Here is a 15,353-nt window from a genome sequence, read left to right on the forward strand (position 1 = left end):
CAGCTCTTAAGAACTTTTTAATGGTGTGCGTTCAATCCCCACTTTGTGGTCCACCTAAGACTTGAATCTGCCTCATTTTTTGTATCATATCTTAAAATGATATGAGAAAAACGATGAACGGCTTGGATAAAATACTTACATCACGGTGGTCTCCACGGAGCCCTGCCCGGACGGATTAGTAGGACACAATCCGCGTCCGGTGTGGGGGCCACCCTGATTTATTTGTTGTATATCCAAGCCGTCCATCAGTATTTCAATTTAATTTTAGGGCATGGTCATTAAAATGAAGAAGATCAAAATATCAAACGGGCTACTGAGTAGGGATTGAATACCCAGCGTTGAAAACTTCTCGTGGAACAAAAAATATTTGGATCAAGCTGATATTTTGATTTCCCATCATCCAGATTTGTGTGTACCTATCAAAAGGTTGGATGAAAAATAAACACTACGGTGAGTATTAGAGTGGGCCCTGTGAAGATTTTAATGGTTAGATTTTAATCACCATTATTTCATAAGGTGTGGATCACATGGAATTTGTTTCTGCATCATTTTTGAGCTCATGCCCTATGATGAGCTGGGAAAACGGGTGGACGGCGTGCACAGCAACACAATCAGCAAGTGGGCCCTACAATCACAAAGCGTTGGGTAAGTCATCCGCTCCCGATTGCACAGGAAGTTCGTGGAGTCAGAAGCTGTGTGGGGCTCACAGATATTTCCATGATAAATCCACTCCGTCCATCAGTTTTACAAGACCACAATAGGACAGGATTATAAAAAAATCAGGCAGATCCAAAACTCTGGGGGCTACACGAAACAAAACTGTGGGGCCACAGAAATTCTGTATCACGATAATATTTGTGCCTACGGTTTAGCTGAGTGGTAATTCTGAGTAGTAATAACCCATGAACAGGTTGGATAGCATATAAACATCATGGCCTGGCTTAGGAAGATTTCAACTTTGTATGTTTCCATTCCCCTGTTTCTTTTGGTGTGGCCCGCAGGAGCATTGGATCTATCCCATTGAGGCATTTCCACAAACTCCTGGAATGCACCTTCAAAATAACTCGATATGTGAAACAGAAGCAATGGTTTTACAGGTATTTTATCAAACACCTTCTAAACAACATAAAAACCAAGAAAACCCGAGAAAAAACAAAAAGTATTTGTTTCATGTACATACCTTCCTTGCCACCAGTCACACTAAATTGAGTCATTTTATCAAACACTTGGTGAGCAACATCAATGGCGAAGTAACCAAGTCACCGAACTAGTTCGATCCGAGTTTGATTCGAGATGGATTCGAGTTGGATTTGATCTGAGTTGAGTCGAACTAGGGCCTGCTCAAACTCATTTTCGACCTCAAAAAATCAGCTCGACTCGACTCGAACTCAGCTTCGAACCAAGTCGAATCGAGCTTTTTCGAGTCGAGTCGAGTGAGCTAACCAAGCTAGCTCGGTTCGTGTACACCCCTATGTTTTATCCACACCGTCCATCTATTTTGACAGATCATTTTAGGGCCCTAATCCAAAAATGAGGCTGATTGAAGGCTCAACCAGACCACACCGCATAAAGCAGTGAGGATTTAAAGCGTATTGACAACTTAGAAGTTTCGGATCTAGCTGATGTTTATGTTTTACCTTCATACAAGTCTATGTGAGATTATGAACAGGTTGGATGGCAAATAAACATCACGGTCGGCCTTAGAATGTTTTCAACAGTAAAAGTTCAATCCCCACTGTTTCACGTGGTGTGGTCCACTTGACCCTTCGATCTGGATCTTTTTCTGTCTCAGGCCCTAAAATGAACTTTCAAAACAGATGGACGGCGTAGATAAACCATATATATTAGCGGGGCTCCCAAAGTTGTACGCAATCCGAGCCCAATTTTGTAGTATACAAAATAATTTCAAGTTTTCTCTCCATCAGGACCATAACGTGTCCGAGTTGACTCGGTACAGCTCATGAGTCACCCCCGATTCAACTCAGTACCAACTGAGTCAGTACAAGTGTCATCTCTCTCCATCGAACCATACCGAGTCAAAGTTGACCCGGACGAGTCACATCAGTTGACACGTCCACGTCTTAAAAGCAGGAGCGAATCTGGTGTTACCCTTACCGTGTGGGGCCCACCTTGATAAATGTGTTGTGTATCCACACTGCCCATCCATTTTTACGGCTCAGTTTAGTAAGTTTCCCAAAAAGTTAAGCAGATCCAAAGATCCAGTGGACCACGCCACTAGAAAAAGTGGTGAATGACCGTTAAAAACCTTTTGCAGGCCACCAAAGTTTTAGATCAAGCTGATCTTTCTATTGTCCCTTCATCCAGGTCTGACTAACCTTATCAACGGATTGGATGGAAAATAAACATTGAGGATCTGCTTACCCCTGGGAAGTTTTGAATGGTATGCATTCAATCACCACCGTTTCCTGTAGTGTGATCCATCTAAAATTTGAATCTGCTTAATTTTTGGGACCACCCCCTAAAATGAGTTGGAAAAACAGATGGACGGCATGGATATACACAACACAGCATCAAGGTGGGCCCCAAGGTAACACCTAAGAAGGCTTTGGACACCTTCAAATTTCAGCTAGAACGCCTGTGGGCTTTGGACACCTTCAAACTTCAGCTAGAATGCCTGTACATACCCAACTGAAACCTGAATTGAAAATCCATCTTACATCTATCCTCCCAAACCCAGTTGGAAATACCCAACAGAAACCTGATTTGAAAATCCATCTTACATCTATCATCCCATACTTCATTAAAAACCAATCCAAGCAATCTAACTAAATCAGATTTTCAACATAATAATTCACAGTTCCATCCCAAAACAATGAGTTTGTATTCTTCATGTGTATTAGACAAACAACGTTGATTTACAACTCCGCCCATCCCCTAAGAATAACAAAGGAAGAAAAATCATAACAAACACAAGTTGTACAGACATATATACGAAAGTCGAACATGGGTTTTAATCACACCTATCATCAGTTCATTGCAGTGTTGTGAATTCTTGCATGGAGTTAGAAGAGTAGAGGATGTCAAATGGCCTCTTGTCGATGCTGTCTTTCAGTATTGTAATCTGGCCTTCCTTGATAAGCACATCGTCTTCGAGGGCTTCCATCTTCTTCTTCATTGAGTTCACTTCGTAGTTCAGCAGCATGTTATTCTCACGGTGCTGCTTCACTTCCTCCCACATCAAATCTCTCTCCTCTGTCACTTTCGACAGTATCCCCTTCGTGATCGTCAGCTCCTTCATACACTCCTGTAAATCACTTTGGAGTTGGCTGATATTCTCTTCCTTCCTCAACATCTGTTCATTAATAAATTTCATCCAACGGTTAACAATGCAGGAGATGATAGATGAAAAACCCTAACCATGGTTTTAGGACTTGTCCGAGTCATTTGTGACTCCGACGAGTCGACCCAAATTTGGCACTACCCAATCTGATCCAGTACCATGGGTCAGCACCAACCCCAACTTGCTAGCAAGCAATTCAATAACAGCAACAGTGGCGGTTAGGATATGGGTACAGTTCATAATGGCCATAACGATTTATAAAAATTTTAAGGAAGATAATGTATCAGGTCCATATTGACCTGTTATGACCGTTACAGGTCCATCATGGGCCTCTTTTTTTTTCTTTCAGAATAGGCGTACGTTACAGCCTCGTACCGCATAATAAATCACATCACTATTGTAACCTCTTTTTTTTTACACAATCCTTGGAAAGGTCACGCCAATACACCTCCCAACTCGAGAATGAACAAGTCCATCCAAGTCTCTTAGCGTAAAAACCATGATCCTAACTAAACCAACCTGATACCCAGCAATTCCATCCGGTCGCTTGTAGTGTGTCCAATCGATCCTGTGAGATACCAGGGGTGGGTTTATACCGGGGGTGGGCTTGCTTTGGTTTTCTATCTTGTTACACCCGAACCTGTGAAGAGCCTCAGTCCCTAGACTCCCTACGCGGCTTGCAAGGGTTTAGCTTGGAATCTTCGGATGAAGAACCGGCAGCATATGGTTCTAAAACTCGCAGCCCGACTCAACACTCAGCATGATTTTGAACCCAAGTCAATGAGTAACTCTCTCACAAGAGTAACTCAATAAGATTCATCAAGCCAGCTCGATCACTCAGTTGACTCGATGCGATTCATGGTGGCTCAAGCCGAATCGCTCACTTGGTTGCCAAGAAAGCAAAGGTTGTGAGAACCGGTGCACCAGTCCCAAGTAATTTTATTTAATTTAATTATCATATACCAACAAAATCCAAATAAAGATTCAGTCAATTCTCTAAGTCGACCCAAGCCAACTGGACAACGAGTTAGGTCCAGCTGACTAACAGTCACATGATAAAACACTCACCTGCAGTTCAAGATCCTTCAACTTGTGGGTCAAAGAGGAAGTTGCATCTTGTGCCCTCTGGATTTCACATCTTAGGATGTCGTTCCCCCTTACTGCTGTTGCCAGCTCAGCTTGCAATTGCTCGAGTTCCTGCTCTTTGCAAGACATCTTTTCTCGTAGTACTTTTGTTACTAGGATTTCAGCCTTGAGCTCGTGCTCCGCATTTCCCTGGAAAAACAGGACAGGAACGTAAGCAACTGTTGACAGGGTGGACCAGAACACAATCAGTGCCTTTGGATAATAGCTCAATGATTAAGGGATATATAGGCAATGAGGTCCTTTGGTCCAACCAGTGAATAACTTCCAACCTTTCATGTGCGTATGACATTCAATCACGAGAACCACCTTGTGCGAAAATCAGCCACATCCGCTCATTGAGTAAGCAACACTTGCATTTTTATTTTCATTTTTATTTTGTGTTTATCAATGGCTAGATATTGGTTTCTATGGTGTGGCCCATCAGATGAGTAGATGGGGCTGATTTTGCACTTGGTAATTCTCATGTGGGGGCCAACATATTGAGAGGGGTTTGAATGCTGCCTGCACTTAAATAGGTGTGAAGTTATCAACTGGGTAGACCATTATTTATGGTCCAACTAATTGGGCTTGGGACCTTCTCATTCATAGATAATCATCTCATCAGGTGTATATAAAATGCTCAGGAGATCTTTTCTAGGAAATGGGTCACAATTGCTTGTTCAGCTCGAAGCAACTATGATGAGAATTTTGTAAGCCGAACAAGGGATGGAAAAGTGTTAGTTTGTTAGAAACTCAAAAGCATGAACAGACTTGAATATGGGAAAGTGAAAATCATGATCAAAGGTAAAATCAAAAGTAAAATTAAAACAATTGTGATTAAATCCCAAAAATCCAAGTTTTGAAAAGATGCACATACATTTCTGCTGGTTGGCATTCTCAACCAGCATCTATTAGATGCCCAATGCTCAAAAGAGAAAGGGTTCAAATAAACATTAAACAGTTCATGTAAATTGCACCGAATTTTTATTTGATGTGTGCTGTTACTTTATAAACTAACATAAAAAGAGGCCAAAGTTTCCTGTTTATGAAGAACGGGAGTTTGGACATGAACAATTCGTGGTCAGTTTTATCCAAGCTATTAATCCAATGGCCCCCACTACGGATGGACCATCCCCAAAAAATCCCTCAAACTAGAAGACCGTAACCATTGAGTCGCGTATTTTCTCCACCGAATGTGGACTGTTGGTGCATTTCTTCTTAACCATGTAATGCTGACAGTGGAAAAGTTAGTGTTGACCAAATGCGGAGATTTTTGGGCATAGTCCATCCATGGCTAGGGCCATCAGATTCGGTACATAGGGAAGTTCCTTGTTCCCCACTTTCAACTTGCTCCCAGTGGTGCGGCCCACTTGAGCTTTGGATCAGGCTAGTTTTTGGTGAGTGAGGGTAACTTGAGGTTACACATCTGATGGAAGAATTGGATGTCATAACTCATGAATAAATCACATGACCCCCAATTCTGTCCGCCACCTCCATATCTTACTGTGGGTACTGGTATCACTGGAGTATGCCCCCTACTTATAAATGTGAAATCATTTTGTGGGATTTATATTCACTTTCCAAATTGATAATTCAGTTTTGCATTTGTAAAACAACCAGACATTTCATGCCAGTAAATAAATAAAGCACCGATTTACCTCCGATTTTTGGACTGATGGGCCACTCATCTGAGACTGCAATTCTGAAGAATTGAGATCAGACTTCTCTTGCAGTACTGCAGATACTGTCTGCAGACTTCTCCTCAGGTTTTCAACCCCTCTCGTGAAACTTTGGAATTTCATATCATACTCGACAACCGAATACCCATCAAATCCATTGTTAACTTCGTATCCTTCTTCCGATCCAGGATGTTCGTGAGGGACCTGAGGGTAGCATGTTCTACCTTTAACAAATTCCAACAAGTTCCCACAAAGCTGGCCATTCTCATCAAGCAATGAGAAGCACTGATTCTGTAATAAGTCAACCCGAGCGCCCAGTTCCTGATCAAGCTTCACTGATGAGAGTGCCCCACCATTTCCAGTCCCACGCAAGCGATTCAAGAGATTGATGTTCTCATGCCGAAGGGACTTCACTTCAAGCCTGAAAGACTCCACCTCCCGTCTCAGAGTCTGTTCCACGCCCGTCAACCTCACCTGCTCCATTTGCAATTTAACCACAATATCACTTTTCTCTGAAGACTGCTTTGTGATTTCACTGCCGAGTCCTTGCCGAAGACCGGTAATCGTTTTCTCTTGTTCTCCACAGGTCCTTTGTAATCTGGTGACAACTTTCTGCAACTCCTTAGTTTCCTGCTCCTTTTCTTTGTAGCTTCTTTTGATGCAATCCCGGTCAGTTTCTGACGTTCTGCAACGCTCTTGTACCTCCAACAAGGCTTGCCGAAGATTGTCGTTCTCCGCTCTTGTTTCCTCCATCCTCACCGTCACCTCACTCAATTGCATCTCTGAATGCACAATCCTATTTCTAGTCTCCACTTCCCGGCTGCTGAATGAAGAAACTTCTCTTTGCAATGAGACATTTTGCTCCGCCAGTTCCCGTACCCGTTCTCTTAGTCTCTGCTCTTCCGATTGGTATTTTTCAAGCTTAAATGACCAATCGCTCGACCTTCTATCCAATTCCTTCTCCAAACTCGACTGCAGTTCTTGCTTCTCCTTTTCCAACCTCCTCGTCCGCGTGTCCAGATCTACCTTTGCCAGGTTAAGAGCTTCGTTTGCAGAAGATCTCTCAGCAATCCGACTCTGTATCTGAGCAGAAACTTCGAGAGCTAAGTTTCTCCTATCATCGTTGATATTTCTAATCGTCTGAAGCAATGCTGATAGGCTGAAACCGTTGCTCCGAAGCTTCAACTGTTCAAGCTCCTCCAATAGCAGTGCGACCCTCTCCTCAGCCTCCTTTCCTTTTCTACGTAATTCCACATCTGGGTCCTCTTCCTTTCTCATTGAGTGCTCTGAATTTTCATGCTTGATGCTGACTGGACCATCTCCAAGAAAATAATCTTGCTTTTGAAAACATGAAATTTCCTTCGTGCAATACCCATTTGTGATTTCATACGGGACGTCAGAGATATGGCATGAAGACATGTGATCAGACATGGAAGTTCCTTGAGTGGTGGTGCTTGAATTCATACTTGGGTGTGGCTGTGAGTCCTCATAGATATCTTCGACTTGGGTAATAGTTTTGGAATTGATTTCTCGCGATTTCATTTTGGATTTCTTAGGAAATACCTGGCACAGCCTCCCGACTACGTTCTTCGCAAGCTTTTGTGGGGATGCGGGCCTAGCATCATCTCTCATCCAGTCTCTAGCCGAAAGGCGAAGATGGGTATCTCTACTTTCCCTACACGAGTGGGATCTCAACCGTTCTTTATCACCTGTAGGTGAACTAGGTGCAGTAGTCTGAACTTTTGGTGGCCACCTTGAATTGGGCATCATTCTGTTCTCTAATGAAAACCCATCATTTTGGGCACGGTGAGAATTTCTTCGAGATTCGTTCATGGGCCTCCTTTCCTGCTGCTCTCCATCAATGTACAGGTCCAAGATTTTTTTCGGTACTTGGTTTAACCGAGCAGCTCTGCATCTTAGTGGGACTGGAGAACTATAAGGTGAGTTTCCTGATGAACCAACATAACGTCTAGATGAACTAGGAGAATCAAGCTTCTCAACTGCATGCGTCTTTCGAGTGGCAGCATGATCGCCTCTTTTTGGCTTGGACTGCCTCTCTGGTGTCACCAAAAGACACCTGCAGGGAGGGGTAAAAGAAAGAGGATCAATTAGAGATGCTACACTCATTCAAAGCCTTAGAGCAGCCGATAAATCCCAGACATTTAAAAACAGATTGAGAGAGAGAGAGAGACAGAGAGAGAGAGAGAGAGAGAGAAGGGGACGGCAGTGTCTGCATATGCAAACATCTCAGACAAGTTGGAAAAACAACTGGGGAAGAGAATCATAGCGTCATGACGAATCAGATCATGAATGATGTCCTGATGTGTCCAATTGGCACAGGTGGGGACCATGGTTTGGTGATCAGAACCATTGAAAATGATGGGCCTTGCCATAGATGACAACATCCATAAAATGTTGCAGACTGGAAGATCCCTTGTAATTTTTTTCTAGACCATTTCCATGTTTTCTTCTCAACCATCTATGTACAAGCCACGGATCAAAAGATTAGGATCTTCCTACTTGGGAGATTTTTGGAGCATCCCATGATTTGACCACCCATCAGATCCACAGTTTGGAATTTGGATCTCCTAACCATGGGCCTAGCTAGCACTAACTGACGCATCAAGACAGTCATCATGTTCTGATGCATCAGGACCTTATAATTTCAATTTTAAGAAAAATCCACACGCCATAAGATCATTAAAATGAAAATGGAACTCCATGGAAAAACGAAAAAATCAAAATCAAAATCAAAGCAGTGATTAAACATGCAAGTAACTAGGAAGATTCCAAGAGTTTACCGGATTGGGAACTCAGCCACATGATGCGGAGCATTACTACCGGTAGAAGGAGATCTACTTCCATCACACAAGCAATTAACATCCCTTTCTCCCAGATCACTGTAAATGCCTGGAGATGAAAATGAAAGGCTCCTTCTCAGACCTGAAGCGGAGGTTTGGTTCTCTGGGCATTGTTTTCCTGATCCTGAACCCAGGTCATTGGCACTCCAAGAGCCGTCTTGAACCTTGCCACTCACTTGATTCACCACACCCCCTTCCCAAGGGGTCTCCCAATAGACCTCACTGTTGAGTGGTGGAATAACTGGATTGCTGTTTCCGCTACTTGGTGCGGAAGATCTGAATGAGAATAGCTTCCTCATTGTATATTTGCAACTGAAATTGCTAGTGGAAATGTATATAGATCTTTGGAGTAGATGAAAAACCTTCCTTAAACCCTTCGAGTGTATAAATCAACGTACCTGCCCCCGAAAGAAAAGAAAAGAAAAAAAAAACTTATATGAATTCCTGAGAAAAAAAAATGCCAATTTTAAAGCAGAAGGGGATTTTTAGACACCTCTGCTAGAGAAGAGAATGCATGACAACTGGGAAAGTAAATAACATAGCTTCAAAAACTTTATATGCACAAATCATCTAAAGGAGTTCATTAGATCTCTCATGCAGCAAAGAAGCATATATGGATACAAATGCTAGAAGGAGAAACCCACATCTAGGGAAAGAACTATTTAACTTCAGAAACGTTTATATGCAGAAATCTTCTCACTGCAATCTTCAAACAGTCCATGAAGAGATCCTAACAGAAGGCCTTTGTAGCCACAAAAGGCAGGAAAAGGAAAAAAAAAAAAGAATAAGAAAAGAGAGGGGAGAGAGGGTATGGATACAAAGGCTAGAAAGAATATGAATGTGAAGGAAAACTCCATCCAAAGGAAAGAGCAAACAATCTCAACCACTGTTCCACAAATCTCTCTGCAGGATACCTTCAAAACCTCAGTACAGAACTCACACCGATGAAGAAAAGAAAAAAGAAAAAGAAAAAGAAAGATGCTTGAACAATATTCAAGAATAAGCAAGACCCACGTCAGAAAGGAACCATTGAACTCCAGAAACTATCATATCCAAAAGGCTTCGAACCAAAATCTCCATGAGAGAGAGAGAGAGAGAGAGAGAGAGAGAGAGAGAGAGAGCATGAATATGGCATCTAGAAAGAGCATAAATGACTCATCTTAAAGAATACCTTCAAAACCCTCAAATCAGGGCTCAAAACAGACCTTTCATGCAGATACACATACATACATATATGATGTGTGTGTGTGTGTGTGTGATAGACCCACCAGGAGAAAATAATAAAACTTCAGAAACATTTACATATTATTCCTTATAAGAATCTCTGGGACCTCAATACATTGCTCAACAAAGAACTCAAAGGTCTCCAGCTCCTTACGTGAGTTGGTTAGACTTAGAGGCCAGTACCCATGAGGAATGATCCGGGTTTCAAGTCCCACTGCCAGTAGCCCATCTGTGTTTCCAAGGACAGAAAAGGAAAAACTCAAAAATGTCTATTAATAGACCTTCCATGCATAATAGTAGCAGGCTAGCAGCAGCACTAGTAATAACAACAAGAACAACAGCAACAATAGTATTAGTAGTAGGAGGGCAATTAAAAATTTAAAAACTCAGAAACTGCAGTCTACAAATACCACTAAACCTCCATAAGGAGCTCAGAACAGAGAAAGGGTTGAGACCCTTGACTCAGAAAGAAGGGTGAGTGGAAAAAGCAGAAATGCATGAATAAGATATTCTGAAGAAAAGGAAAATTCGAAGGAAGGGAAAATAAACTACTGCATAGGTTTTCAGGTAGAAAACAAAAGGAAATCCACTTTGGGAAAAGATTAAAAAATAAAATATCAGAGATGAACAAAACCTGGAACAAAGCCCATGGGGGCTTTAAGTCCTAAACCTACCTACTACAATGAAGAACCTAAGAAAGGAACCATGGATATTTAAGAGAAACCCATATAAAGAACAGAGGATTTTAGGCCTCACATCACATGCAGTTTTACGAGAAACCCACATAAGGACAAGGACATAAACATTCAGAAACTGCGCTGTTCATTAACCAATCTCACAAAATACCTTTAAAACCCTAAATACAGCACCCAAAACAGAAGATGAAAACACATACATATCAACATAATTGCCAAAAATAAGAGTTATAATAATAATATAATATTAAGACAAACTACGCAAGGAAAAGAGCAATTACAACTACGGAGATTACCATCTACATAAACTACAAAAAACATTTACACATTAATTCTCATAAGAATCTCCAGAACATTACAGTGCGCAACAAAGAATTCAAATAAGACCTTCCACGCATAATAAAATAATAATAGTAATAATGATAACAACAACAACAATTATAATAATCATATTATTATTATTAGAGAAGGTATCAAGTCCAACTGGTTGGACCACAAGGTACAGCCCACCCAGCAGATAACTCCCAACTTTCCAAGTGCGGGCGCAGCACTCGTGGAGTGGGCCACACTTGTATTTTGCTATTTATCAACGGCGACACATTGTTTTTATGGTTTGGCCCACCTGATGAGTGGATAGGGATGAGTTTTGCACTAGGTAATCCTCATGGTGGGGCCAACCCATTGGAAGGATTGGATTTCACATGCATATAACATGTTGGAAGTTATCTGCTGGGTGGATGAGCAATTAGAACTACGGAGACTACCATGTATTAAAACTGCAAAGAACTCTATAAAGAGCTCTAGACAGATAAAGGGTTGGAGAGACCCTTGACTAAGGGGGGCAAAAAGCAAGGAGAGAAGAACATGTGAATGAATAAGATTTCCAAGGAAAAAGGAAAGAATCCAAGATGAGGAAAACAAAAAATTACAACATAGATTTCAACAGCCTTCTTCAAGTACAAAACAAAGGAAATCCACAACCCATCTTGCAAAAACAAGAGAATCTGAAACTCTTGACAAAACCCTGTGTGTACATATAAAAATAGGCTATTAAACTGAGAACAATATGGGGTCCCACAAGTTGGCAAATGACAAAAATACCCTTCTCATGTTTTCTTCCCCCTTCTATGCTTTACTAAAGCCCTAAACTCTACTGGCATGAGAACATCCAAAGAAAGAAAAGATCGATACTTTTGAAAGCTTTCAAACCGAGGTTTATGAATGTAATTTTCCCAGTTTATGAATGTAACTTCCCCAAATTACAGACCCAAAAGGAATATTTCGCACTAAGTTGGACTGTATAAACATGATGTGCAACCAAACGCGCCCTAAAAATTTTCTGAAATTATAAAAACTACCTAAGAAAGAAATTGCACTACAAGAAAAAGAAAACCCATCAAGATTTTCAAGATTCGAGCGAAACCCATGAAATTTTAATACTGCCCGTAATTATTATTTTTTAAGGAAATTTAGAAAATTCTCAAATTTTTGGAAAAATCTATAAAAACCCATTTCATTTCCCCAAACTTCATAACGATTTTAATAAAAAGATAATAATAATGACTTCTGAGAATTACCAAAAAATCAGTGGCATCTTCGTAAATGCCTAAAAAAGAAATTTCACTGCAAGAGAGATAAAATCCATCAACATTTCCAAAATTCGAGCAAACTACATTAAAATTCAACAATGCTGATAATAAAAAAATTTTAAAAAAAAATTTTAAAGCTATAAATTTCCATTAAAAGAAAATAAAATAAAGAAATTTCATAACCAAAAAAAAAAAAAGTAAGAAACAAATAAAATATAAATGGTTTTAATACAATATACTCATTTCATTTCCCCAAAACTTCATAGTGATTTTGATAAAAGAAACCTTCTGAGAATTATCCAAATAAAAACAATCAGTGGCATTTTCGTTAATACCTGAAAAACAAATTTCGCTGTGAGAAAAAGAAAATCCACAAACATTTACAAAATCCAAGCAAACCCCATTAAAATTCTATGCTACTAATAATCGAAAAAATTAGAAAAATCACAATTTTCCATTAATATATAATAATAAATAAATAAAGAGATTTCAAAAACCCCAAAAAGCTAACAGTAATTGAAACAAATACGACAAAACCAACAAAATTCGAACCAGAAAATCCAAAAAAAAAAAAAACACAAAAATTAAAAAAGAAGTAAAACCCAAGATCGAAAAATGAAAAAAAAATAAAAATAAAAACAAATACCTCAAGATATTTCCATTTCTTTCTCTTTCTTTCTCCAACAAAAACCATTCTCTGAAAATCCCATCCCCAAGAAATTCAAAAAATCTAATATAAAATCAAATCAATTTGCAATAACTTCACTTGAAAATGAAAAAGAAATCGGTTTCCAGATCGAATCCGATCCAGAGAATGAAAGTGACCGTTGGTTTTTTTCAAATTCGAAATAACGGAACCGCCCGAAATCGCAGAGAATTCCAACGGGAGAAGAGATTCGGCGATTATTACCGTAGTGCTTGCAGACAGCCGATTAAAACCGCAGCGTTCGTCGCCGATTGGGGAGATGAAACGGCGACTCGTGAAAAAATCGGCGATTTTTTGGACAGAAGACGAGGAGAGAGGGGAAGGGAGCGTTAACAGAAGCGGAAGTGGCGGAAAAGGGCATTCTTTTAAAGATTGATTTTGAGGGAGTTATTTGATACTCTGACAGAGTATGAATCTTTATACTCAGGCACTCACAATATCTACACGTGGCATATATAAACTCAATTTAAACCGACTAAATAATGTAAATAATAATTTTATAAATTAAAAAGTCAAAATAAATACTTTAAGAAAAAATAACCTCTGATTAATGGATAGGTTTTTTTGTTATATGACCAATGAATTTTTTTTTCATCTTTAAAGGTCCAATTACGTCCACTAATCTGATAGTCAGATGATAAAATGATGCTAATTTTTTGGTTTACGAATGGGAAATAGGAGCCATTATTTTGACAGTTTAAATTGTATAGATTGTATTCTAAGCAGGGAATTTGTAAGTAACTACTAAGTGCCTGAGTATCATCGATCATACTCTCTCAAAGTACCGAAGTTTTTTGTGTTGATTTTGTGCAGGCCGAGTACAAAAATGCCCCTAGACTCCGGTAGAATTGATTAAAGACCTTTTTTTTGGAAGCGGATTAGATACTCAGGTTGAGTAGCGAGTCCGCTACTGAAGTGACGTCACCAAATTCTGTAGGCCCCACTATGATGTATGTGTTGTATCCACACCGTCCATCCATTTTAAGATATCATTTTAGGGCATGATTCAAATAATGAGGGTAGATCTCAAAATTGAAACGTATCCAAATCTCAATTGGACCATACCACAGGAAACATTAGGAATAATGATCTTCACCGTTGAAACATTACTGGGGCCCACGGTGTATTTTTATTTTTTATTTTTTGTCATCCAACCGGTTAATAAGATCAAAAATGCATGGATGAAGGTAAACCACAAATATCATATTGATCCAAAACTTCTATGGCCCTGACAATTTTTCGTCACTAGACATTCAATGCACATTCTTTCCTGTGGTGTGGTCCACTTGAGATTTGTATATGATTTATTTTTGAGTCCAAAGCCCTAAAATTATCTGGTAAAATGGATAGACAGAGTGGATAAAATAAATAAATCAAGGTAGGCCCCACAGAGTTCACTCAGTACGCAATCCGCTTCTAGTGACACCAGGTAGCAACTGATCGGTGCTCTGTGGGCCCCAAAATGATGTATTTATTTTATCCACGCCGTCCATCCATTTTTTAAGATCATCTTAGTGCTTGATCCCGAAAATTATGCAGATATACTTCTCAGATGGACCACACCACAGGAAAACAGTAGTAATTGAATGTCCATCATTACAAACCTCCAAGGGCCCACTGTAAATTTTAGTTGACATCCAACCTGTTTATTAGGTCATACATACCTGGATGAATGGAAAAACAAATATCATCTTGATACAAAACTTTTGTGGCCCAAGAAGTTTTTTAATGGTGGGCGTTCAATCAACATTGATGTGGTCCATTTGAGAATTTTATATATCTAATTTTTAGTATCAATTAATAAAATTATTATTAAAAATTCATGGACGGAGTGGATGAAACAAATATATCATTGTGGGATACCGGTAGTCAATGCGTCAGTAGCCCCAAACCGCGTCCGCAACATGAAAGTTGCATTTATTTAGTACTATGATAGAGTATGGATTTTGATACACCTGCACTCAGGTATTTTACAGGTGGCCCACATTAACTCAAATCAAACCGATCAAGAAATACTTCAGATATTTTATACTCTCAAAAACATATCTATTAAACGGTAATAAACACTGATTAACGTTAATTTTTCTTTGTATCCTGGCCGTAGATTATTTGAAAAGCCAGAATTGGTCATTTGGGAAGTTACAAAAGTATTATTATTTTAATATATTCTACA

General features: G+C 39.7%; 1 protein-coding gene across 1 annotated transcript; it reads right to left on the reverse strand.

Annotated features, from left to right (window-relative positions):
* Positions 1–2,783: 2,783 nt before the first annotated feature.
* LOC131226696 (uncharacterized) lies at positions 2,784–13,503 on the reverse strand. The gene is made up of 5 exons (XM_058222332.1): positions 13,385–13,503; positions 8,907–9,364; positions 6,085–8,182; positions 4,370–4,576; positions 2,784–3,313 (listed from the first exon to the last, which is right to left on the reverse strand). Exons 2-5 carry the CDS (start codon positions 9,263–9,265, stop codon positions 2,993–2,995), a joined length of 2,985 nt encoding a protein of 994 aa, XP_058078315.1. The 5' UTR covers positions 9,266–9,364; positions 13,385–13,503; the 3' UTR covers positions 2,784–2,992.
* Positions 13,504–15,353: the final 1,850 nt, after the last annotated feature.

This window comes from Magnolia sinica, chromosome 15 (assembly GCF_029962835.1).
Source record: "Magnolia sinica isolate HGM2019 chromosome 15, MsV1, whole genome shotgun sequence".
NCBI lineage: Eukaryota > Viridiplantae > Streptophyta > Magnoliopsida > Magnoliales > Magnoliaceae > Magnolia > Magnolia sinica.

Coding starts and splice junctions, on each gene's coding strand:
- LOC131226696 (XM_058222332.1), bottom strand. CDS start 9,265: ATGAGGAAGCTATTCTCATTCAGATCTTCCGCACCAAGTAGCGGAAAC. Junction 8,183..8,906: donor GTGGCTGAGTTCCCAATCCG/GTAAACTCTTGG, acceptor CCCTCCCTGCAG/GTGTCTTTTGGTGACACCAG. Junction 4,577..6,084: donor CATCAGTCCAAAAATCGGAG/GTAAATCGGTGC, acceptor CTGTTTTTCCAG/GGAAATGCGGAGCACGAGCT.